The sequence below is a fragment of the Varanus komodoensis genome, unplaced genomic scaffold (assembly GCF_004798865.1).
Source record: "Varanus komodoensis strain SLA01 unplaced genomic scaffold, ASM479886v1 scaffold1, whole genome shotgun sequence".
Taxonomy (NCBI): domain Eukaryota; kingdom Metazoa; phylum Chordata; class Lepidosauria; order Squamata; family Varanidae; genus Varanus; species Varanus komodoensis.
In genome coordinates, this window is record NW_025335268.1 from 51,333,847 (window position 1) to 51,361,330 (window position 27,484).

At 41.0% G+C, this 27,484-nt stretch overlaps 1 protein-coding gene across 9 annotated transcripts in view; it reads left to right on the plus strand.

The window, feature by feature from the left end:
* The window catches only part of TRDN (triadin), a 224,992-nt gene that overhangs the window by 167,710 nt on the left and 29,798 nt on the right, over window positions 1–27,484 (plus strand). For 8 of the 9 annotated variants that reach the window (XM_044425408.1, XM_044425434.1, XM_044425425.1 and 5 more), the window contains 12 exons: window positions 971–1,003; window positions 1,114–1,152; window positions 1,708–1,734; window positions 2,764–2,790; window positions 7,091–7,138; window positions 8,763–8,786; window positions 11,644–11,685; window positions 14,555–14,605; window positions 15,591–15,638; window positions 17,152–17,211; window positions 20,787–20,825; window positions 23,650–23,673. In XM_044425408.1, the coding sequence (XP_044281343.1) occupies window positions 971–1,003; window positions 1,114–1,152; window positions 1,708–1,734; window positions 2,764–2,790; window positions 7,091–7,138; window positions 8,763–8,786; window positions 11,644–11,685; window positions 14,555–14,605; window positions 15,591–15,638; window positions 17,152–17,211; window positions 20,787–20,825; window positions 23,650–23,673 (462 nt within the window). The remainder of the gene's footprint in view (window positions 1–970; window positions 1,004–1,113; window positions 1,153–1,707; window positions 1,735–2,763; window positions 2,791–7,090; window positions 7,139–8,762; window positions 8,787–11,643; window positions 11,686–14,554; window positions 14,606–15,590; window positions 15,639–17,151; window positions 17,212–20,786; window positions 20,826–23,649; window positions 23,674–27,484) is intronic. The other variant, XM_044425416.1, reaches the window with a different exon arrangement.

The following is a 27,484-nucleotide window of genomic DNA, read 5'->3' on the forward strand; positions in this document are numbered from 1 at the left end:
TTTTGGACAACTGGGGAACAGGCCTGTTCCAAAACATATTTTAAGATTGCTCTGAAATGACTGATTTCATGATGTGCCATTTATGCATGTCAATATGGGGATGGCTCAGAACCATTGAAAATAATGGCTAAGGCTGAGCTGGGAGCTGGGAACTTCTTGATCCAAAGCAGACCTCTGCCTTGACTTAACAGGAAACCTTATGCAAGCCACGGCCTTCCCCAGTGGGAGCCAGACAACTCTGTGCTTGCCTCCTGAGCAATCCCCCAAAGGCGGATGGCCCTGTGCTCCGTCTCCTCACTGCCACTGCCTCTCTGCTTGCTGCTAGCAGCAGAAAGGAGTCCAGAGTCCTTCCAGCTACCCCTCCCTCTTTTCAGACAGCAACAACAACACCCCAATAGGGACCCTTTGAGTTAAGCTTCATTTCACTTGCCTCCTTGGCACTGTTTGACTGAGAGCCTAGTGGACAATGTCTCTTTGTGTGTCTCCCCACTAGCGAATCACAGGGCCTACCAACATACTGCCTTGACAGGGGATGAGACACTGCATCTCATTTTCAGCCCGTGAGGGGCCTGCAAGCATCATCTGCTGAAGGAGGAATGGCCCATAGGGAACTTCCAGGCTTTCCTGGAGCCCTTCCCTTGGCTGAGTGGCTTGACCTGGGATGCAGTAGAGTGCGCCTCGGCAACAAGGGCCTGCCTGAGGTGAGCTGTGCTCATCTCAGTTAGTTCCTATGACTGTCATTCAAGCAGAGCTGCTAACATAGTCAATTAATTAAAGGCTATGTGATGAAGAAGAATGTGCAAACTAATGTGCAGTAACAGTTGCAGCCAAGCAATTCTGTTGGGATAGCTGAGATTCCTACAGCCTCTCTCTGCCACCTTATTCTGTATTATGTATTTATATGCTCTCATATTTACTAGGATTCTCAAACCAGATAAATAACTTGCTTGGTCTGTTTCTTACTTTGTAGAACCACATAGGAAAGAAAAGCTAGTGGAAACTGGTAAATATGCTCACTTTTGCTAAGCTTTGCTTCATCCAGAAATAGTCATATACTAGAATAGCTGTTCAATATGACAAATAACCAACTGTCTTTTTATGTCTGCATTTCAGCCAAACTACCAAAGAAGGACATGCCTATAAAAGCAACTGGTAAGACATCGGTAAAACTATTACAGAAAATTGCACTTTCTAATTTTAGCTCTACGAATAAATTAACTCAGTGCTATAGAAAGAGTATACTATAAAACAAGGGAATAATCTGTGAATTAAATGGAGAACATAGCAAGGGATAATTCTTCCCACTATGCCGTGGGCAGCTGCTTTGTAAACATCATGTTAAAAAGCAGTATGTAAATTCTATAAACAAACAAATAGGGTAATCTGGTATTCATCACAATAGATTTCTCAACTGTTGTACATTTGGCTCGCTGATTTTTTCAAAGAATGTTAATTATATACAGCTAATATATGCAAATCAGGTAGTGTATAATTTCCAATATAGCTATCAGTTTTGAGCATGTTGATCTCTCTTGCTCAGAATAAGCCATTTGAAATGGGATGATTCACTGATTAATCCTTTGCTGGAAGCATTTTTCCTAATTCTTTTGGGCAAAAAGGAGCTTTGCTTTGGGGCAGCTGTATAAATGCCATTTAAACAAATGGCATTCCCATAACCTCTCTCTCTTGTTTTCCTTCATTTTGCAGTGACACAAGAAACTCATAAACTGAAAGGTCAGAAATTAAAATGTCAAAATGTGTGTGGAACTTTTCAACATCTCATGATATCACATCTCACGTGGAACTGCCTTATATTAATCCAGGGAATTGGTCCAGCTAACCCAGCCCTGTCTACCCCACCTTGCAGTGGTTCTCTAAGACCTCAACAAGTTCTTGCTCTTCAAAGCTGGGGAGGTCAACAGGCATCTGCAGACAAAATAAGTGCTCTGCCACTGAACTCTTGCTGCTTCCCTGAAAGCAAGTGCAAAGCAATGCACAATGGGACAGCCCTACCTCCCCTCCCACTACCAACTTTGCCTATACGCAGATGGGATCTGAGCTAGCGACTGCTGACCAAGAGATCTGAGATTCTGGTGGACAGTCCAATGAAAACGTCAACCCTGTGTACAGTTCCTGTGAAAAGGGCAAATTGCAGAATAGGGATGATTAGGAAAGAAATCAGAAATAAAATTGATGATATCATACTCTTTGCTCTTCTACAAGTCTCTGGTGCAGCCACTTTTGGGATACTGCATGGAGTTCTGGTCACCTAGAAAACGATATTGCAGATCTGGGAGAAATGGAAGGATTGGGATGATCAAGGGGTTGAGAAGAAAAGGTACCTCATCTGGAACTGTTTAGTGAGAGAAACTGCAAATGAGGAGAGATATGCTAGAGATGTTCAGAGTTATCCATGGCATGGAAAAAGTGGATAGGAATAATATTAGAATATTAGAATCCAAGGTCATCCCATGAAGCGAACTGATGGCAGATTCTGAACAGATGGGTGGGGGAGTCAGGACTCCAATCCTGTTTGTGGGCTTCACAGGGCAGCCAGCTGGTCAAGCTGTGAGAAGGCTGGACTAGATAGACCTTGGTCTGATCCATCATTCTTCTTATATGTTTAACCTTAATTGTGCTTTTCTATTGCTGCCACCAGCCTCACAGACCCCCGTGTTTAAGAAGCACCCTGCATCAATAATGCATATCCAGTGTGTTCTAGATTTCCACATGTTTGAAGTGCTTTCTTGTTTTATTTCACAGAGACCACAGAAGCTCGTAAGCCAAAAGGTCAGTAACACTGTCTCCATTCTGAGGAGAAATGGACTTATATACACAGCATGGAAAGGCCCATAGCCAACGAGCATGGGGCATGGGCTGGGGAAACAGCCGTGTCCCTTATTAGTTATGGGAGTGGGAGATGTAGTTCCTCATGGAAACCACAATCCAACAAGTGGCTGCCAGCAGATCTCCTGGCCTGCAGACCGGACACTGCTCTCCTGGGGTCCCAGCGCAGTCCACGGAGGTTCCCCAGAGGACTGTGCCATGTGTGCCCACGAGCCCTCCCCTAGATCATCAAAGAGCCAGTGCATCCTCCTGTGGTGACGCACATGTTAGAAGAGCAGGCCAGCAAGGGCAGTTGTGCTGCCAGCATCAAATCCTGTCCACTTCTACTCCTTATGGTTTATATGCCAGGGTATGATCTGCAACTCGCACAACCATGGCTGTAAATTATGTGGGGAGGCTACACACATACTTGCTTCAGAACCCCCGCAATCCACCTGGAAGGAAGCTGAGCAACAGGAATACTTCTATTTATTTATTAGATGTTTATCCAGCCTTTTTTTCCTTCCAAGGAACTCGAGGTGGCTTACATCATTCTCCTCCTCCTGTTCCCAATATTATCCCCACAACCAGGTAGCTTTGGCTGGGAGTCTGTGCTGGCCCAAGGTCACCCTTGAGCTCCATGGCTGAGTGGGGACTAGAACCCAGATCATTCGAGTCCCTGTCATGCACTCCTAGTCACACCGGTTCTCAGCAGGGATGGCAAAAACAGGGCAGCTGAGTTCAGCTGTGCTCTGCTCCTCATGGGTGGATGAGCATGAGGACTTGATGCCTGGATATTTTGTTTTACAGTCAAACACATACACCCAACAGGTAACTGTATCTATATACAAATGAAAACAAGATAACTGTATAGAAATATATAAATGTGCTACAGATTCTTAACCGCCTACCCACCTCCAAAATTATAGGAGTGACTTAATCCACTGCTCACAGTCTGCTACCACGTTTCTTTCCTAGCCTCTCCCCAGAGGGTTAGTTAATATTTTTTAGCCTAGGACTTCTTGCTAATAGGGAACTTTTCCTTTCCATGTGGGGAGAGTGAAATGGCTGCATCCAGTTCAATCAGTAAAAAAATGCCACAGTAAAATAACATGCCAGTATATTGCAGAGAGTAAGGATACTCTGCATTCACTGAGCTGTGCTGCCATTCATTTTGTCAAGTCTGGGACACAGGCAGCAGTATCCACAGCTGGAGCACTAGGACCAGGGTGGTGGAGACTCAGGGAGATGCTGTAGGACCTGAAGCAAAGACCAAGTCAGGAACAAGGGAAGAGCAGATACCTGGCTAGGCCTGCAGGTCAGAGGCAAAGGCAGAACCGTGAACAGAACCATGATCCAGCAGGGCAAGGCAGTTCCAAAGGCAAAGGGAGAACCATTGACAAGGTACAGCGGGTCCAGAAGTGAAGGCAGAGTCAGGAACAGGCACAGCAGAAGAGGGGCAGGCAATGTCTAGAGGCCAGCTAAGGTCGGATACTATCAAGATAAAAGCATAAGGCAAGGTTGGAGAATCCAAAGCACAGGCAGCCGACAAGCCAAGGTGAAACCAAAGGCAAGCCGGAGCAGTTCGCAGCCTCCAGTGAAGCCCACACTGCTGTGGACAAGCTAAGTGCTGCAAGGTTAGAGTCAGAGACTTTGAAAGAGGCTTCCAGAGCTGCCAGCTAAGCTGCTTGGCCACACAGGCTACAGCCCTTGCAGGTACCGACAGGTCTGATCCTGGCCCCGCAGGTATTTGCAGGATGAGCCATGCTGCCTTTCATAACCATGTCACCAGAGGGAGATGTGTCATGGCTTCAGATCCTGGCATAGTTCAGCACAAAGGGATCTAGATGTCCTTCTCTTCCATACGTAGGTTGGATCCCTTCTTTGAATGAATGTATCCCTTCACACTTGTGACAGATTCACACACACACACAAGCATAGGCAGACTATGGACAGAATACTGATCTTAAGCAGATGTGCTTGGAAGAACATCTCACATGGAATCACTAGGAGCTCCTTTCATGCCATTACGCTTAGGATTATGGTATGAGCTGTGCATTCCTTTGTGCCTATTGCCCCTTTTTTGTAAAGTTGATTGATCATAATGCTCCTTTATAAGGAACTGATTTTTCAGAAGGTGAAATGAAGCACCCTGTTTCAGTCCTTCAATATCAGGCATGGATTTTTTATATAGCTCACAAATTTTGCAGCATTCATGGAGATTTCCAGGTGGTATTTCTTCTCTCCAATGTACACAGGGAGGGGGCTGCATGAATTGACATGGCTCAGCTGCTAAATAAATAGGAGAAATTTTTGAAAGTACAAAGAATAATTTCACACATCACATCCTGAAGCATGATTTAGAAATGTCCTTTGAAGGATTTTACAATGAGCCACACTTGCCATTTTCTTTTCGAATCACAATTCACCAATAATTCCACCCTGCACTTCACTTCCCTCCCTTAATACTTCAGGATCAAGCTTGAATTGCTGAATACCTTGTGTGAGTTACATGCAAGCAGTTTATGGGAAGCATTATATTTAGTTGTTTATTGTGCATAATGAAATATTGGTTTGGTTATTCTTATTATTAATGTCTATTTTCATGTTCTTGAAATTTAATTTACATGTTATATTTGTAAAGACATGTGATATTTGAAAGGATTCTATTTCTTCTGGAACCTGTGGATAAGTTAGACAAAAATGGTCTTCAGGAAATATTTTAATATTAACATTTGATAAAGTTACATTCAAGTCATCTTTCTGTCCTCATGATAATGTGCATTCCACAGTTCTATATAAATGCAGAATCATTAAGATTTTTGTAGAAAAAAGCATTTTACACACATGTTTTCCGGTACTATTTCAACCATACTTATAGTGCAACTATAGTACAATCCAATTATAATTTGTTCAGTCTATTCTACATTTCACCTATATTCTCATTTTTCAGAAGCTGAACATGCAAAATAGAACCTGTTAAATTGCTAAAAATAGAACCTGCTAAACTGAAAATAAGAGTCTATTTAAGCCAACTTGTTCCTTCACTCAGGCTTCCTTTCCGTTTTCACTGTTTGCTTCTGGCATAATGTGAATAGGATTGCAGGAATAATACCTTAGAAAAGTGCAGAAGATTTACTGAGATAATTTCAAAACCTGAACTCTTGTATCATGATTAATCATATAATCTTCCTCAGCTATATAGAACTTCTCTTAAGTACTTGTAGCACCTTACATTCCTTGGGCTGATTTGGTTATAATGCTAAATCATGGTTTTGCATTGCATGAATGAGCCTAGCCTTCCCCCAGTATGGAAGCTTTTGGTTCTGCTTTCCTTAAACTAGAGCTTGCCATATGATCCAATTGTAGTCAAAATCTATGGCTATTCTTAATAATGACTTAGTGGAAATAATCCAGCTTCAAACCATGGTTTAAAAAATGGCTTGATTTTACTAACTCTGGTGAAGCAACTATAGACTAAGGCTCAAGCACCAGATCAACCATGAATAATTTAAAATGGGACCAGAAGCTTATGGTCTCTTCCTTGCAGCCCTGCTGGAGCAGAAAAGAATGAGCACATGAGCCTTGGATGGGTGGGAAGATTTGCTGGTTTCCATCCCAACCATCTTTTGGCACCTCATATGATGCAATCAAGCTCTCAGTAATTCTCGCCACAACGTATTTGGAAGCATAGAAATTATATTGGCATTTTGAAGGAATCTGACATGTCCTGGTTCCTACACTGATCTCTAGAATTTAATTTAGCAGAACTGCATGGGATAGACTCTGTCTGTAGAACACTCTCCAGTAGATCCATGTGAGGGCAGTAATGAAGGGCTCCAATATCACAAGCACAGGCTGTAAGCAAAGGTTTGCAGGTGTGCCATGTGTAAAGCAACTTAAGCATATGTAGAAGTCCACATCCTGGGCCATGTTCCACTAACATCAAGGTACATACTTCCAAGTGAAAGCATTCATAATTTGTTTGCCATATCTCTGGGTTTATACCAGAATGCATAATTATAATGTTGGGAGATTGCTTTTTGCATGCTTCTTCCTCCAATCATACAAGAATTCAATCTACCTGCAATTTTCTTAGAAGACAAAAAATATTTCACTAGACAATGTTTAAGTTCTGTTTTGAAAATAGATCAGATCAGTAGTGCGATATGACTTCCAATAAGCCAAATACTTCTGTGCTTATTGGTTTGCGTGACCCATGCAAGTGACTAAGTGTGACATCAAAATTATCTGTGTTTTGCAGCAACACATGAAAAGAAAGAAGATAGGCCACTGAAGGCATCAGAGGAAGGTAAAAAGAAACTCAGTGAAGATGTTATCTAAGAAGAGTGCTGTAGCAATTAAAATACCCATGAGGCATTACAAAAAATAATAATAAGTGGACAGCCTTGATTTTTTTTTTATCTTCCACTATCTCTGTAAGTAGCCTTTTCTATCTGTCAGATATCTCTGTGAATAAAATGGTATGCAACTGTGTGTAGAGGCAGAAAGGAATTAGTTCCATAATCTTCAGTTGGCCTGCTAAATCATCACCATTTGCAGCCTGAATTATTTTAGCTGTTCTGATTTACGCCAGGAATATTTTGAATGCTAAAAGCTTTTAGAAAGAAATGTATCATACGGATGCTCCAAATGGTAGTTCAGAATGCAACCATTCAGAGGACATGCTATCTTTCTCCCCACCCCATGGATTTTCAGTGGTAAGCAAAGTAGTGGGGAAACAAAGGAGGGTCACAAGCAGAGGATGACCATGTCTGAACCCCCACCCATAAAATTTTGTGAATGAGGATGAGGCAGGGGAACGCTGCAACAAAAGTCTAATCCAGACATATGCTATGTTGGATCTGCATAGCATTTATAATTATTTATATTGCAAAATCCCTCAAAATATACCCAGTTCATGTCTGAATTCAATGGGCACAGTAAGTGGGTATAGGATTGCACCCTTAAAAGAAGTTTCAGATTATGGTGCTCATTCTTTACTATAAGAGAAAAACTCTGTAAGCAAAAAAGTAAATGTCATAAAAATATGACAATAGCATACGCCCAGCAATATGAACTAAATGCAAAAGAAACATGAAAATTGGAAGGGGGATTAAATAAAGTTACGATTTCAACACCAGTAGTTCCATTATGTATGCATTTTGACTCAACCAAAAAAAAGCTTTGACCTTGTGCTAGAATAATTGAAGATGATAATGAAATAGGGAATGAATTATCAAAACATTTGTGAAACTATCAGATTCTAATGCAGAGAGGAGACAGTCACCAGCTGTGAAAATTACATGCAAACTATGTATGTTTAGAATGAAATGAGTTCTACAACTGCACACATTTCCAAGTCAGCATGATCTGTATTTCTATCTAAACATGCATGAGATTGCACCCTTAATTGCTAAAACAGCTATTCCATCCGCAAACAACCAAGCTCACTTGCTTGTCCTTGTTAAATAGAGCAACCTATATGATTGTTAAGTGGAAGATTCACCAGTCTATATATGCTGAAGCAGCAATATGAGTTCACACAGCAACATCATGTCAACCACATTCAGCAAACAGTCCCAAAATAAACTATGCAAAATTATTATTATTATTTATAATGTTTCTATACTGCCAAACAACAGAAGTTCTCTGGGTGGTTTGCACCATTCATAAAAACATATGATAAAAATAAAATAACATGTAAAAAAAGTTGAACAGTGTAAAACATCTTAAAACAGCTTACTAATTAATGAAATTTTGCTGGTGTCAGTAAGTAAGGAAGGAACCAGGATGAGACAAAAATGTTATTTTACAATGCTTTCACACACACATGATCATCACCACTTGATTTCAACAAAATCTCTTCATATGGTGTTCGCTTGTCTCTAGTTCTCATAACATTAGATTAGCTGATATCTTTTCTTCTTTTGCAGATAAACTGAAGCCTAAAGAATCAAGTAAGTTCTATGATGCTGTTTTCTAGAAATTTTGTATATCGTTCAATGAATAATTTCTGTTTGTATAATATTTGTTCATGCATCCCACCTTTTAGGAGAGCACAAAATCAGTATGTGCACTATGAGTAAAACCACAGAATAACATAATTTTATGAAAATGCCCAATGGCTCAAGGAAAATCATTGGCACAAGAAACTGGAAGTTTTTTTAAAAAAAGACAGGGCGGGGGAGAAATATGGCATAACTTGCAACATACATAAAGATTCTTAGCTCTCTACAAAAACATATACAACACACCCAGTTTTCTGTCATTATTATTAATTTAATTTCTATACTGCCCAAAGCTGTCAGGCATATTTTCAAGACTAAATCTTGAAAATCTTGGGCTTCCTTTGACCCCAACAACAATCAGTCAGCATTCAGTAGACAATGAACACAGCAATCTTTTGAGGGATTTCATATTTCCCCCTTCTCATAAATATGCTTGGCATTTCTGCAAATATTGTTGATATTTCACTGTTGTGGAAAGATAATTGTGTTTAAAAACCAGCAATCAGAGCCCTGGCATTCTTATGATTATGTATGATCACAGACACACACACAGAGGGGGAGAGAGAGAGAGAGAAAAACATCTTCCAAAAAAGCTGCCTCTGTTCTCTGATCTTCACTGAGTATACACTTCAGATTCAAATACATTTTTTAAGGATAACGGTAATGTGTAAGGGGAATTATGTTTTATATTTTATAAGGGATCTAGCTATCTTTCAATAGGAAGTCACAGGGACTGCAGCCAGAAAATGTGCGTTGTAAATTGTAGTTTAGGTTTATGAAATACAGCCCCAATTACAGTCCAAGGGCCAGTACTTCCTGTTCTAAACAGATTTATGTTTTTAATAGAAATTGCTTCCAAGTGAATGTGTGTAGTCTCTTGCCTAAATCATCCTAATCCTAGTAGTTTAATTTAACTGATGATACCAGGTTTCAGCTGGGATTTTTGGCTGTATGTTCTAAAGCCTTCATGCAAAGACAAAGAATACAAACAAGGAACTTAATAAAAATCAGCATTAACAGACCTGAAATGAACTGCTTTTGCGCTAGCCATAATCACACATTTCTAGCTTATCAGTTGCATTTGTCTGGCATATGGATAGCACTATGACAAACATTAAATTACCCCTTAAGACAACATTTGCCTCTGAAATGTTTCTGGTTTATCAGATCAGATGGAATGTAAGGCAACATCCATAATGAGCCAGACTTCAAAATTGTTTGATCTCTTCAGATCAAGTAATCAGTTTGACTTCGACTGAAATACTGCTGTAAAGCTCTTCTTGGAAACAGCTTTGCAGGTTTCCCTTGGGTGATTAGAACCAAAGTTCTGAATCAATGTGTTAAGCATTCTGTGATTTGAAATATCTCCATTTCCAGAAATAATTAGAAGCTCCACTTAAATGTTGTAACTCTGGATGACAAAAGTAAAGTCAGTAACATCCTGAACCCAAAGCAGGCTTCCTTTGAAGTAAAATTCACTGAGATCAGATGAATACATAGTATTACTGCATAAGACCTCTGAAATGTTCCATGGAGGAAGATTATTGCATAAATAATTTTAATGCTCGTTTACCATAACATTCATTGGTACTATTTGTGACATCTATGCTCATCCCATACAGAGTGAGATGCACTGGCGACATCTGTTCGAATCTAGAGCTCCTTTGCGCTCCTGATGGAAGAGGAGAGAAGGGATCGTTTTTATGTGTTTTTCCTTCTCCTGCAGCCCCTCTGAAGAGTGCAGGAAGTGGGCGAAGGGCTGCGGAGGAAATCTCCTCCCCTCTCCTCCAGTGCTTGCACTTCCAGGCTTCCACCATTGCCTCCAGCATTGATGGACAGCACTAGTTCCATCCAGCCCATTGAAATTAATGGGCTCATACATAAGCAAGTCCATATCAGCTTCTTAATTGTGCAATATAAGAACATTATTCTGACCCGGATGCAGTGCCCTTGTTAGCACTGGTACAAGGCAGCCTGCTGGGCCAGTCTTGGTCATAGCTTCTAATGCCATGGGTAGTTTTTGTTGCTTGTTTTTGATATGTAATTGAAATTATTGGTGAACACACAGAATTCAGCTTCTGCTCACTGCTTCTAGATGATTCAGACCTGGATCCACAGCTGTAGAGCAATAGGCATTTGAACTCAAGGCATCCAGTGTAATCCCCATTGGCTGTCTATCCTGTAATGCACTTTCCAGGACATTTTGGCTAAGGTCTAAGAACACATTTATAATTGCTTCCATATAAAACTGAAAGACATGTCCATTTGGCTTTATTCAGGTGCTCTCTGAAAGAAAGAATGAGAACCATTCCTAGTTTTGTGGAGGCCCTTGGATAAATTGCTCTAGGACCCCCATCTCTTCTCACTGCTGTTGCCTCTTGCATCTTCCTTAGGGTCCAATACTTCCTTAGGGTCCTCTTGCATCTTCCTTAGGGTCCAAGCAGGAGAGGACAAGGTAGGCACAGGCTACTGTACCTTCTCCTTGCTCCTTTCACTCCTCACAGATGGAGTGGGCAGAGAAGTGGCAGCAGGGGAGGGCAAGGCCAGGAGGCTTCAGAGATTGCAACGGGTCCTGCAGGCCAAAGGACCTTGCCAGTGGCCCAGCAGTGCCAGTCCCCCTCCCTGATCTTGCAGCGACTTAGCGAACCCCGCAGTGAACCAAGCTCACAACATGAACGTGTCCCTGGAGAAAAGTAACTTGTGATGGGATGCGCCAGAGTGCAAGCTAGATAACTTTCATACCTCTTGTGCATATAATGCTCAGGGTCCAGATTTCTAAAGCAAGCTTTTAACTTTTTCTTCACAGAGCTTGAAAAGGAAAAACAGAAATCTGCTGCTGCCACAAAGGGTAAGGGAAAAGGTCAACAATAAGTACTATTGTAAATAATAACAGCAAAAAGGAAAATTTCAAATATTCCTTCTGTTGTAAATGCCTGAAGTCTTCAAACAGTCTTGCAAGCTTTTCTGACATTTGTGGTAGATGTCTGAAACAAGAGCTTTTCAAACTGGATAAGCTTGCTGGACTTCTGTAGTCATTCAGCCTAAACAGGTAATGGCTAGGCATGTGTCAGAGTTTGGGCTGCACATGCTAGCCCCAAATCCTGCATTTCGGTGCATATGTACCTCATCTGCACAGTTCTGGCCCCACCATGTTGAGCAGCAAGGTCTGAATAGGAGTTCTGATTGCATTTACTTGAACCTAAGCAGAACTCTCTGTGCAAGCTGGAAACCTGCTTTATCAAGATCCCTGATTTTGCAGGGGGTTTTACTTGTGTTCAAGCTAATGTGAGTAGACCTTCTATTCAAACTTTGCTGCTCAAGCTGGCAAGGATGAAGCTGAAGGGAAAGGACCAGCATAAATGTCTGAACAGGAGTACAGGATTCACTCTCAGCTAAATTGCCTGCCATTACCTGCGTTTGACTGTATCTATTAATATTCATATCATCTGTCTGAAAATAGACATAGCATGGGAAAGAAAAAGAAACAAAGACAAAGATACAACTGTGCAACTGAACATAAACTCAAACGTTGTAATTCTCATAACTTAATCATAACTATAATAAAGGAGGGAGTTTTCCCCACTTGGGGGCTTGCCCCCTTACAGCTGCACACATGCAAAAGGTTTCAATCCGAGCCTGCACAAGCCACTGAATAGGACATGAATGCAGTCATGAAGGTGTTACTGACACTGACGTGCCTTCGAGGCATCAAAAAGACATGGGTCCACAAACCCTTCCCGTCAACCATTTCAGCTCCTCAGTCTGTTGAAAAATCACGTCTTCTTCAAGTCTTCATTTCTCTCTAATTTAAATCAAAAGCATTGTGTGAGCATTCTTGAAGTGTCAGGCTAGTCAGCATCCAAGAATTATAGTACAAGCTTATCCTGTGCATGTTTAAGTTTAAATAAGGCCTGCTACATTTGGTGGTGCTTACTCCCAGGCAATGTACATAGGATGGCAGTCTTGTTTTGAAGTATCCCCTGCTGTGAGGACACATGCACAGGTCTTGGTTGCTAGAGCCGCTTCAAAGATCTAGACCAGATGCTGCAGTTCCATGAATAACTTGTGAAGGTGAGAGAGTTATGAATTCCAGGTGGTTCTCACACATCTTGGTTTAAGAGCGATTGGTGGCACCCTCTTCATGTGTTACATGAAAAGTCATATGTAATAAGACATGGGTACTTCTATTTCCCCATGTCCTCATTTGTTTTTAATGCACAATATTGCCAAGTCTGCTAAATCAATTTCTAGTCTGACTCAGCATTAACTATCCTGCATTTATATATTTATATAGTCTTACATCCACTATATACATAATTATATAGTGGATGTAAGACGACTTGGAGCAGCATTCTTTATATAGCTAGTTTACACAGAATCTTATCTTAACAAATAGTTTCTCTGACTAATGTGCTTAGCTAGTTCAATGCTTTTCAGAAGCCTGACATTCAAAATGCCCCTTCAGGTCAGTTAACTGATAATTGGATGCAATTAAGACTTCTACAAGCTGAAGCATTGTTTCACTTGCACCAAATGATATTCGAGAAGGTCAGAAAGGATCTCCTGGCTTTTGAGACATCTGTCCCAATCTATTCCTTCCCACCAAAGCATCACTGATCTCAGCACGGAAAGGTCAATAGTTCACCACCAACAGGAAATGACATTCAGTAAGATTTGAACCGCATGTTATTTATTCAGTGGCAAAATTGATAGAGTCAAGACATAAGGTCAGGAAAATTGAAAGGCCAAAAACATTGTTCCAGCCCTGCTCAGTTTCCATTCAAGGAAGTTCGTACTGAATATTATTTATTTATTTATGTATTTCATTTTACTTCTGTGTCTCCTAATATGCTATATACTAGCTTCTCTGCAAAGCTATTTATTGCATAACCATCACAGTACTTTATACATGATTTAATTGCATTGTCACTCATGCTTTCTAAACATTTCCACTTTTTACTTACTTTTATTTATTTTTTCTTATTTGGTAGCATGAGGAAAATAAGTAGTATTGAGTTTCAAATGTAGAACAGGTTGGAAGGGGAGGTTCCTCTGTTGACACAATGTAGCTATACCACAGCACCACCTTGTGGCTGAGTGATGGAACAATGGAGTAAAGTACTGGAACATATACTGGAACAAATGCTGGAATAGAGTAATTAAACAAAGGCAGGGAAAAAAAACCCCTGGAAAATAAACATATATAAGCAAGTGAAACTTAATCCTGAAAAGAATCTATAAAAAGTAGCTTCAGTTAAGTGGTGAGTTAGAGGTCTTGTGTAGAAAGGCCCTATTATAAAGTCTGAGACTCAACTAAGCAAAATGCAGAACACACTAAAGAACTGGTGTCACTCCACATTAACACAGCAAAACAGGAGAAGTCACCACAAAGAAAAACAGTGGGGATTCATGGAGCTCTACAGGGTGGGATCGGATGTTCTTTCCCCATGAAAAGGTAGAGATGTGGTCACAGAAGGACCACCTTTGTAAGTACAACTTTCCATTCATGAACAGAAGCTATCCAAGCCCATTCATGACTGACATTGTTGGATCACACCCTTAAGTTTTACTATTCAGAGACATGAATTATGTTATGAATACAATGTTAATATCTCAAAGTTCAGTCACAAAACTCACAATCTTTTGCACAGATTCAGTTTCAGTAGATTCTTAATTGCTAGCTTTAAATGAGGTCTGATAACTGTACTTCTATACAGAGACTGCAAAAGAGAAGCCACGGAAGACCCCAGAAGTCCCAAAGGAAAGGGGTAATGGTATACATTTAAAATCTTCCAATCTTACTTATTCTTGAGCCTGCAAGGACTTGGAAATGCATATTTGAGGAGGAAACATCTCATATTTATGTGTTTGCTGTTTCCTATTGATTTGCAATGGTTCACAGGCATTCCCTCTACCCTTGCCATGATTTTGCTGCAGCAGCCATGTCAAGGACTGTTCTAACATGATTGCACCCTGGACCGAGAGTATGTAGCTCAGTGTGATGCTCCACAGTCTTTTCAGGCTGGCATTCTTCTCAGTATGAGAGAGGAAAGAAACAAAACTGTCCTTTTATTTATTTATTTTTTCCGATTTCTATCCTGCCTTTTTCCTACAAAGGGCTCAAGGCAGCTTACATCATTCTCCTCCTCCATCTTATCCCCACAACAACAACCCTGTGAGGTAGGTTGGGCTGATAGTCTGTGACTGGCCCAAAGTCACCCAGTTGGCTCCGTGGCTGAGCGGAGACTCGAACCCAGATCGTCTGAGTCCCAGTCCCATGCTCTTAACCACTACACCACACTGGCTCTCTTTTGGAGTGTAGGGGGAGGCTACTGTGAATAGCACCCGAAAGGAGTGTAAGGAACCAAGTCTTACATTGTAGACAGGCAACAACACAGTTTTAAAAGGGTTGCATACACAGGTTTATGTATCTCACATATCCCTGATTCAAGTATCACTTTGAAATATTTCTGGAGAATAAACAACACATCATGGGAAGTTTCCTTTAGTTACACAAGCCAACTGCCTACTTCTGATTTGTATAAAGCATACTTTATAGGTGATAACTAGTATAAATAGCAAGTGTGCAGTTTCCTAACACACACAGGTGGCTTTTCTGAATATATATCTGTGAGCCACAGTGCCTTTCTATTTTCTTCCTCTTGATGAAATCTTCATATGAATATTGATAAGTGTGAGTTCTTTTAAATCATAATGGAATTACTTTAATCACTAATTAATATGCTGTTCTAGATACTGCAAAAGAAAAAGTGAAGTCTCCAGTTGCTGCCAAAGAAAAAGGTAAGCATTACTTACAAAATAGCACGTTCCTTTAAGAGCACACGTTCTTTCATGGGGGAAATTGCTAACACCAAAGGAGTTGTTGTTGTTAATAATGTTCTACGATTTTTAAATTCTATTAAAAAGAAAGCCTTTTTCTGAGGAGCAGAGTTAAGCCTTTATAAATTTAATTTATGTACCAAACCAGCAAAAAAGGTAAATTACTTAATTTACTGTCTGTATGAGCATATGAGCAGAAAGCAAACTCTAACATTTCACATACACTGCTCACTTAAACTGAGCCTCCATGAACATCTGCTTTGTCATCTTCCCTACACCAGACAAACTAAAGGCACATTTGTGAAATAGCCCTGTATTTTTAGAATAACTTAAAAGGTAAGCTTTCCATGTGAAAGTCAGAATTTACAGATAGCTTAAAAATGAGAGAGTTCACTAAAAGGTAAGCTTTCCATGTGAAAGTCAGAATTTACAGGTAGCTTAAAAATGAGAGAGTTCACCTTAACTCTGGAATTGCTCCCATGCGCTTATAATAGAAAGAAGTGTAGGCATCCTTACTGACATCCAGCTCCAGCACAAGAACACCGGTGCTACAATAACTAAAACGGTCTCTCGGGTAGGTTAGTAAAGCAGAACCATCACGTTTTGGCTCAGTTATCTTTCAACAGCCACCAAATCCTTAACGCAGGGCTCCCTAATGATGGCTGCCCTCCAAGAGCAGGAAAATTACCGGCAGGGTAAATATCCCTTGCACCTGAAGCTCTGCCTCACCTCCCCAGATCTGTTCTGCAGAGATTGGCTTATTATTTTTACATCCTGCCTTTTTTTCCCACAAGCAACACAAGGCAGATTTCACAGTCCTCCTCTTCTCCATTTTAACCTCGCAACAACATCCCTGTGAGGTAGGAGAGGCTGAGAGTCAGTGACTGACCCAGAGTCACCCAGTGAGCTTCACGGCTGAGAGGGGACTGGAATCCAGATCACCCGAGTCCCAGTGTAACACTCTTAATGGCTGTGCCACACTGGTTCTGAGCCAGGAGATGCTTCACAGCACATGTGGGGCAACTCCTGAGCTGCAGAAGGGAGGTGATCAAAGGGGACATACAGTCCTGCTGTATGGGGGGGGGGGGGGCGGAGTGCCCCCAGGGGATCTTGGCTCTAGCTCACACTGTGCTCCAATAACTACACTGAGCAACTGGCAACCTCCTCTGGAGACAGCGTGACTTAGATGGACCATAAGCGTAACAAGGATTGTAATGTCACTGTTGCACTTCTTGTACTCATCTCTTGATGTGCCATGAGGTAAGCTTTTTACACATGTTCTGAATCCCTCCCCCAGCCCCATCACCTCCGAGAATGGAAACTGACGCCGAGCCAGGTGGGGGGCGGGGGGCGCAGAGCTTTACTCTGCTTTAGGAGTCTATCTTTTTTCTCACTTTTTAAAAAATGAGACATGTCTATTTGTATGTAAGCCAAGGTACACTTAAAATATATATTTGCAAACTAAGAAAATTAGATTTTTCAGAGGCAGCAAAACCAAAGGAAGTGAAGCCTCCTGTTGCCCAGAAACAGAAAGGTAAATGTCATCTTATACTGTATGTTAGTCAAAATACCAGTTCCATGTATTAGCTTTCCTTCTTTGTCAACATAAATTCCTTCCAGAATGCGTGGATTTTGAATAGATGATGGTGAGAACAGAGCAAGAACTTTGCTTGCTGTTAAACTATCTGCTCAAGGCTATGTTATCACTTAGGGATGCCAGTGCTGTTTCTCAAAGCCAGCATGGGTGATGCTGGGAACCTGAAATATCTGGAACTCAGGTCCACAAGGAAGGAAGGAAGGAAGGACGGACAGAAAAGCACAAACTTACATATTCTCTAAAGAGTGTTTGGGTTTTAAAAGATAGCTTCCAATTTGTAAAAAGTCATGTATAGATAGAGAGGGAATCCTCAAGAAGAACATTTCAAAGTGGAAGCAGCTAGAGGTGAAGCCCATGTGGGTGAAAAGCAACTCTTTGAGGGGTTCTCTTGCCACAGAGGTCATTGGGACCCCATATTTTAATTTCAGCAAGTGTCCATGATCAGTACGGAAGTGAGACAGAGTGCCTCTCAGAGATTCGGGACTCCCAGGGAAAATGTCAGGGCTCCATATTTAGCAGCCCAGTCCCTGACTCCACCTCTGGAAATATATCACTCCTAGGCTACATACAGGTTCAGGCATTCAACACAAGAAGGGAATGCTTCATGAATTAAGAGAATTGGCCTTGGAAATATGTTCACCCCTGCACAAATGACTGCACAAAAGTGAATAATTCATGCCTATGAACATAAGCTGATGTATAAACCTATGCATGTTTGGACAGGGGAAAAATCTTAGAATTTCCACCATTCCCCACCAGGTCAAGCTGCTGGGGATCATTGGGAGTTTGGGGAGATTTTTCTGTCTCAATGCACATAAGTTTGAACTATTATTTTGTCCAATATCTGGGATCCCTGTCGTGGTGGAAACAGATAATGCTTATATCAAGCAAATCACCCAAAGTTATACATGAACTCAAACACATGCAGCCAGGAACATGCATTTCTCAGGTCTTCTCTGTCACATGTAGGATTTTACCACGTGTTATGATAAGAACTTGCCAAAACTTGCAAATGGGATGGAAAAAAGTAAGGGTTTTAAAAAATGCTTGAGTGTGAAATTAAACACACTCAAGCGACTTGGAATAATTAACTTTTGAAAGCCTGGATTTGATTTCCTCTGTATTCAGGCAGGCAGTTACACCATTTTCCTCTCCATGCTGGCAATATTTGTACCCGTTGAATGGGGCCAGTGCAGATAGATAAGAACTCCATTTTGATAAGAATGTACCAAAATTCATGAATCTTATCTGGGACAGAAAGAACTTGAGTTTATTAAGAAGTGACAGACACAGGAAAAGCAAAACTGACAGATTTGTCTTTCCCTGCTGCTGGGCCAGATAGGGAATGAGCCCTCAGTCTAGTTTTTTGTTTTGATTTTGATTTGTTTTTTAATCTACGGGAATTTATATAATGCAAATACAGTATTTTCCCAAGCAAACTGAATGTGTGCTGTGATGCTGAATGTATGTGACAGAACATTGACATTTTGTCAGAAAAACATGACCCCCGTGCGTAAATTGGCTGCAAGCATCCATGTGCAGCACTGCATTTTGTTAGACCTCCCTTCCTTTTCTAACCATAATAACTGTCATGTCACGCAGATCCTACAGAACAAGGTATGGGGAGAAGTCACTGCAAAGAAGAATAGTTCTGGGGACTGTGGGACACCATGGAGATAATTTTGCATGCCCCTCTGATAGGGACCACGGACATTCATTCACGAACCCCACCATCTAGATTGAAGGGGTTTCATTGTTTGTGTAGCATACGGCTCTTGTCCACCAGTCTTGCCCAACTGGGGGCCCAAGCAGTGATTAAAGATGGGGCCCAGCTCAGTTCTTCAGAACATCCTGGGTTCAGGCCCTGGCATCTCCAAGAAAAAGCTCCCTCCTGAAACCCTGGAGAGCTACTGCCAGTCAGAGTTAACAGCACTAGGCTAGATGGACCGAGGTTCCCATCTCCTAGGGATGGCCCAAAAGTTATAGTCCAAACCATCCAGTAGGCACCAGGTTAGGGAAGACTGGCTCAGCACATGGGCGCACAAGGAAAGTCCTGCACTGGTGCTATTTGTCCCATGACTTTGTGAGGTGACATTACTGAGATATGGTGCCTGAGAGCGGGCCCAAGGATCAGAGGTAGGATACCTGCATTGCAGTCAGCACAGCTCTGTTTTCTTGCTTGGCATCTCCAGTTAAACATGTCAGGTCTGTTAGAGGATCCGTGATCCCCAGCTAGCCTCAAAGGCCAATACTCAGCCTGCTATAAAGCGGCTTCCAACGCTCTTGTTCCTTCCATCTTTGCCTTTTTCAGAGGAAGCCCTGGAGCTGTATTTGCACTCCATGTAGTCCAGTCTTCACAAATATTGTCCAGACCCCCAATACTTTGTGCTTGAGCTCCTGTCAGCCCCAGCCATAAAGATCAGTGGTCAGGAACACTGAGTGTTATAGCCTTTCCCAATCTGACACCCTGCAAATGTGCTGAACTACAAGTTCTAGCATCTCCAAGGCTGGCATGCTTGTAGGCTAACACATCTGGAGGGCTGGGGAAAGCTGCTGCTGAAGCATTCATTAAGCAATGTTTTACTCCTCTCCTCTCCTCTCCTCTCCTCTCCTCTCCTCTCCTCTCCTCTGACAAAGCTGTCCAAGCAACAGGATTTCAACTGGCTATGAAATCAAAACCAAGTGTTTATTTCCTCCAAATGTTCTTTCCTTGCTATTCACTGAATTTCGGAGTACTCAGAGCAGTACCTCCTTGTTCTGTGTAATCTGGGCCCTCTGTTCACATTACTCTTGAAGAAAGAGAACTGCTGGAGATCCTTTTCCACAGCAGAAAGGAACCCTGAGAAAGCCCATGGTTCTGCCACTTCTCCTGCCAGCACTAGAATGGAAAGGAACCCTACGGATTCCCTTCCACATTGCCCAGAGCTTCAAACATCTTACCTACATGGGAAGAAGTCAGGCAAGAGCAGATCCCTGACTACCAAGACAGTCTCAGTCCACCCAGTCTGCCACTGCTTTACTGAGGTCTGAGGTAAAGGCAACTTGACTCCAAGTCGCTTAAGATAGGCCCATGTTGCCAAGTTCTCCACTATGTTGGCACATGTGACCAAGTTCCCCAACATGCTAGAGTGTGAGACAGTAGTGAGCATTGTGTCCCTCACATATTAGTGGGGATTTCTCTTAACTAATAGGGAATTGACCATGTGGTGACATAGAAATAACTGAATGGTGAGAGTGAATAATAGTCATGTGACTCTGTCCTTATTATTATTTGTGATGTATTAACTAATTTATGGGCTGAATTGCCAGTCTATTTCACAATTTAATTTGGCATAACCCCAAAAGACATACTTATAAAGGATTCTTGTTTAGATTTGCCATACAATGTAGGAGCAAATAGGAAGTAACTAATAATTAATGCAGTAATAGGAAGTAAGTAATAATTAATGCAGTAAAATGAACAGTTGTTAGCCATACTAATTCAACAATATTTTATTGCTCTTTTACCTCAGAAACTGACATTAAAAAAGAAGAAAGTCCAGCTAAAACAGGTAACAGGATACCCTTAAATAAATCAGTATAGAAGTCATTGTATTTCCTATGGACTATGCTATCCTGTTAGACAAATTCTTGCAACATAGCACCAGTCAAATTGCATGCATGATTTCAGTCTGAAAATGTAGATCTTAATTTTCTTTTTGCTAAAATATATTGCAAGAATAACATTCCATTCTTTTCACTTAATGGGAATGCTTTAAGTTTCTCACTAATAATTGTGGGAAACCTATATCGTAGACAGTCTGTGTTACTGGTTACTGCATGATTGTATTAGTATAATGATAAATATTGCCCTTTTGCTTAGTTGACAGTGTGGCATTTTAAAACACTGTAGTATCAATACAGTGTACAAAATGGCCAAACAACACTTTCTAAAGTGGCAGAACAGTTTTGCAAACCAATCACAACCAAATTCTAGCACTTAATGATTCCAGAGATAAGATGAGATACTATTGTATAAGATAATTGTATAATTTTATTCTGTAGAACACTGTTTTATTTTTCAATCAGGAGCCACTTTGGCTTTTCCTGCACTCTGGGAAGGCTTCTCTCCAGTCCCATCCCCCTTCCACTGTACCAGGTTTCTGCCCATCCCTCATGTTAGCCAAGCAAGGTCAGCAAGTCACCAAGTTACCCAAGAAGACAAATTTGGACTAGGGTGGTTCTTTTGCTTATCACCTGGGGAATGGCCTGCTTTACCTAGTGCTGTAATATATCCCAGCACAAGTTTGCATTCAGTCTCTCTCTGTCTGTCTCTTAAATCCATCCTGTTTTTCTCTGCATCATTAGCCTGTGCAGTGTACAGCTATAACTGACCTATCATATTGTTCTTTGCCTTTTAGGCTTCTTCCCCATCACTCCAAGTGGCCAATTGCCTCTGCATTCTCCACCCCACACCTTAATATCAGCCATTTGTTTGTTTAATTTCTATGCTACCCAACAGTGGAAGCTCTTAGGCAGCTCTCCTGCCACAAGCCCTCCCGTTCTTGGTGCAATTGCAGCATCCAGCCCACAGATAAAGCCGACAAAGCAGGGTAGCCCTAGAAATCCCCTGAAGAAGGATGGCTTCTCCAAAAAGGGTGGATAGGAGAGATGGGGAGAGTTGCACTGGATGGGAGAGAGGTGACAGGATGTTACCAGTGAGATGGGAAAGAGGTGACTGGATGTTACCAGTGGCCCTTGAGCCTTGAAGAATACTGTAGATGCAGCTTTTCAAAAATTGTAACCAGGCCCCTAGCATTATTTTTCATCCATAACTCCTGGACACAGCATGGTAGTCCTTTTTTAATTAGGTAGCCATATCACTTACTTTGTTCAGCACTGACATATGAAGCGACAGCAGAAGTGCCCTAAAGGCCTGACATGACACAGACACAGAAATTATCAGTGGAGCAACTCCAGTTTTCCAAACATTTTTGTTCGGTTGGATTGCTATGGCTATAATGCTGCTTACCTAGATGCAAAGGTATTGCTTAAGCATTGGTCATCACAGTAGTAAAAATGCACAATTTATAAATAACACAATTTCAAGGAACTGTTATAGGAAACTAGAAACTTCAGGAAATTTCCTGATTTTGCAGCTTTACCAGAAACATGGGGGCAGGGGCAAGCATCTTTCATTTCATACATAATGGGTGGGTGGCTTTCCTTCATGTTATGAGTCACCTTGTAGAAGCCAATAGTAATGGATGAAGAGCAGCTGCTGAATGTTTTGATTTAGCAATGTAATGATTTGATAGAAACCATAGTAACAACTTGAGAGCATAAAACAACTAAAATGTCATACTAAATTAAGCATTCTTCTTTTAAAAGGCATGCAAACATTGTTAAGCATTAAGTGACAGCTCTGAAAGAAACCAATCAAATGCACGTTCTAAACAGCTTTGCAGTTCACCATGTCACATTTTGGGCATAAAGCAAATGGCTCTAAAAGAACTGCTCTTCTGTGTTATAACATTTTTTTCCACTGTGTGCACACTCTAATTCACAAGCATGTTCACACAAGCACACACACATTGTTAAAACACAGCCATTTATACATAATCATTGATAGGATGCTCTGGATCTGAAAACATTGTCTGGTTTTAGCCTTATCAGCTTATGGTTCACTTCACTCCAAGATGTTTCTTCTGAATCCCTATTTATGGATGATTTGCAAAAATGTGCTATGCATAATTAATACCCTGGCAGCATAACTGAAAAACAGGAATGGCTTCCTCAAAGCTTGAAAAGATTATAAAAATTAGTAGCTGGGGACACCAAACTGAAGATCATGATAATCAGAGCTGAGGCATTAATACCTTGCAAGAAACAAACCAAGAATTATTTAAGATACGTACAAAACTACTTTGAATTAAAGGATACAATTTGTTTTTTGTCTTTGACAACTCTCTTTGACATGACAAGATAATATGATGGTATTGTTGCTTGTAAGAACAATTCCCCTGAGACAATACCTTTGTATCCCCCAATTTCAGTGGGACTGGTACACTGGGATGGTCTCCACAGAACTCAAAGCCCATGTCACTAGCTGCGCTATTTTAACATTTGTGTGCATTTACACAAAACCCCTCTTTTAGGAAGGGGTAATCCCAGATCATTGTCAGGATCTTTGCATAGCTGAAAAGGATATGAATGGTTGCAGTAGCCATTCAGATCATATCTGCAGCAATTACTATGTGCTGTTATTACATAAGAAGACATTGCTTGGGTTTGGCTTGCTGTAGCGATCAGATGGGTTTCAGTTGCATTCATTATTTTTCTAGAGGTTATGCATGAATGACGCTCATTGTCTCCTATTGCTTTGTATTGTTTCAGGCAAGAAAGTGGAACATAAACCAAGTAAGTTGCTAAACTACACAGCATTAAAAAAACTTATGTGAAACAATTGCCATAGGTAATCTTGTTTGACCAATGAAATTGTCTATGTTCATAAAGCAGGTGTGCAGTTGTTACACAGATGAAACAGCAATGATAAGCAATTCCTTTAAAAATATCCTTGCATTTTCTCTAACAAAGAGACAATACTGCTACTCTTTACTGGTTTCAGTTTTATATTGCCCTATAGCTAAAGCTCTCTGTGAGATTGACAAAAGTTAAAAACAACAGAAACAACAAAAATAATAGAAAGACACAAAACCATAAGACCACAGCAATTGCAACCGAGTCAGCACAGAGGTATAGCAGAGTAAAATGCAATATAAAAGCTAAAGTTAAAAGTTAACTATTAAATTACTGGGCAAATGAAAAGATTTTCACCTGGTGCCAAAAAGAATAGGCACCAGGCACACCTCTTTGTTGATTTCTTGGTGCAACACTGTAGCTCTGGGAGCCGCTACTTCTCCTTGGCCTCAGCTGCTCATTTCTCCTTCCTGCTTTGTCCAGGTGCGGCATCCTGATCCAGTGCTGCCCCTTTAATCCGATGTTAAGATTACCAGGTGCAAAGGAATGAGGTGTGATTGAATATAATAGCAACTAGATAAATGATTATCTGTAAAAGTTTTATATATTGTTGCACATAAGAAGCAAGCATAGATTCTCTGCTAATGCAGGGGGCAAGGGACAACCTGTGTTCAGGGGCCAACAGCACAGCTGAGCAACTTATGGCCCTGATGCTGGTTCACTTATCAACTCCCAAGCCAGCACAGCCAGTTGAGAGGGCTGATGGGAGCTGTAGGTCAAAAAGTCTGGATGGCCAGAAGTTGCTCACCGTGAGCTACAGCCTGTATATGTTCTCTATATGATTTCTCCATTACTGAATACCTAGCTGGCCTGCAAAATTCCTTTTTTTTGGGGGGGGGGGCTGGTTAAATTCCTTTTGGTTTTCCCACTGCTGGCTGTTGAATGCACTTTTTCAGGGCATCAGATCATCTGATCTGACCTAACAGGGCATCTCTTTCCTGTTGGAATATTTCAGTGTTTTGCATTTCTTCATGTAAAAATGTCTTATAATAACCCTGTTCCAGCTATTATTAGATTGTGGGGAAAATTCTTGTAGGTAGCCACTTATTTTTGAAATATAAAAACATCTACCTGGGAAAAACAAGAAAAGGACCAAACTATGAGCACTTCATTTCTGCTTTTCATTAATTAAAGATAGTGTATAGCACCAAGCAGTTATTGAAGTGATTGTGACCATAATACTATAAATTGGAAAGTTCATGAACAGAGTCAAATACAATACACTAATGAGTACATTTTGGGAAATTATTGCTTGATATGCTATTTGATCAAGAATGTGTTGCTGGTCATCCAAAGATTTCAAAGATTTATTTTTCTTATGTTTATTAATGGAGACAAAGAGACATATAATATAAATCCAGATCTTAAAATGGTGTGATATATGCTGAACCTATAATATATAGAAGTTAGGAAGTGTTTTCACATGCAAAATGTGCAGCAGGAGAACTTTTCATGAAACATAAGACGTTGATCCTTTTTAAGAAAAGAAACAAGAGAAAATGAAATTGAAAAACAGGAAAAGGCTATTTCCTATTCCAAACCAGGTATATTTCCATATTGGTTCTTAAGCATAATTCAGATATTGTCTTTGCAATTTTCTGGGTGGACTGCAGAAACAGAAATAGTTTTTTCCTGATAGGAAAGAAAAGAAAAAAAACTACTTCTGTCAGTGAACCTGGGGAGCCAATTCTGACTCTCCCTGCACACCCTCAAAATCTTCTCTGGAACATGGGAAAACTTTTTGGAGCTGATTAGAGGAATCCAGGAGCTGCAAAGAAAAGGAGACAGTCTCATTACACTAGTGAATTTCTACTTGCACCAAGGAGCAAACTATACTAGACATTGTTTTGCCAGAATTGTAATGCCTGACCCGCGGGCATATCCCATGATGCCCATCTGAACCCCCTTGCCCTAGTTTGGCTATTATTTATCAGATCTCTTTGGACCAGCTACATAATAACTTTTTAATACTGCATTTTTATTGATGTGTCTGTGTATGTATGTACTAAACCTGCAGTACTGTTCTGGGCCAAGAGGGGTGATTTCAGTGGGCTGGAACTTGTGGGGAAAATGAAGAGGAGCTTCAGCAAAACAGCAGCAGCAGGAGCTCCTTCCATTTCTTTTATACTTCTTGCTCACTCACTTGAAATGCAAGACTGCTTTCTTTTCTCCACTCTCCTTCTCTTTGAAAAAGAAAAATGTGCCATGTCTTTTCAAGGCTTCCCAGTTGTCTCCTTTGTCCTCTTGCCTTAGAAACCAACTAGCTACCAACAGAAGTAAATCACATTCTCTTTAATGGCCTTACTCACAAGTAAATCATACTGACTTCAGTTTAGGTAGCAACTAGAGAAGCCAGCCAAGGATAGGGACTGCCTTACCTGCTTCCAGTTGCAGGAGACTGGGGGTGCAGATCCCAGTGGGGGACACCAGCACTTCTCCTTTTACATTTTTCTGTGAAAAAGCAAGCGTACATGGGCTTTTTCCTTTTTTAAAGTCTCCCCTCCTTTGCTTATTAATACTTACTGCTTCCGGGTTTCTTTTTTCAAAGGAATCTTTCCAGTTCCTCCCATTCATCTCACAGCTGCATTTGTATGTGACACCAGACCCTGTATTGATTATCATGAGATAATTTATGCATGTTGCATAAATACTACATCTGTGCTGCCCTATACACAGAAGGGGCTTTAATGTAGACCTCCCGCAAACTGGTCGCCACATTCTGTGTGCTTTTTGGGATTAGGCAGTGTTTAGTTTATTTGCTTGCAGAAGCATGCGTTTCTTTTTAAAATATAACTTTGGGGACTTGGGAAAATATTTGTGAATAAAATTTTAACTCTGAAGTCAACTACACATCATGCAGTTTGATCCTAACTCTAACATTGTACTTCCTAGTTCTTCACTTCCTACAAATGAATGCCACAACAGATGCTGAAAAACACTGAATGTATGTTATGCCCTGAGCTGTGGAGACTTGGATCATCTATTTGGGTTGTTGATCTGCAGTTAATACATTTATTCAGTTGAATATTTGCCTCCATAGCATACTTTTCATCATGTCTGGCTGACCTCCATGACAGCCTGGCTTCTCTAGAAGAGCAGCTTCCCAAAACATCTCATACAGAAGGCACTAATTGTGCTAGAAAGCATGAATGTAAGAAGACTAGACTTGCACGAATTAAGGAGCCAAGTAAAATGTCAGGACTTATTTATTTATTTAATGACAGCAGCTCAAAAAACGGTTTCTTCTAGTAACTAACAACCTGGTCCTAAGGGGATGCTTTGGCAGCAGTGACACAAGCAGAATGGCTCTCTGCAGAATTTTATATGTTTAGAGTTATATCCCACCATGTTTTTCTTTTTAAAAGAACTCAAAACAGCTTACAGCTTTCTCCTCCTGCTACCTACAATCTTATCCCCACAACAACCCTATGAACAAGGATGGGATGAGAGTCTGTGACTGGCCCATGTTGACTCCATGGCTGAGTAGTGACTGGAACCCAGATCGCCTGAGTCCCAGTCCCACTCTCTTAACCATTACCCCACTTCGGCTCTCTAAAGGATGATTGGTTCAGCTGTGCCCCCCTGCCCAGGCCTCTGTGGTGACCCAGCCCCACAGTACTCTGGCACAGAACCCTCATCTGCTCCAACTTGGCAGTGGCAGACTGGACCAACTCAGCCACTTGGGGGGGGG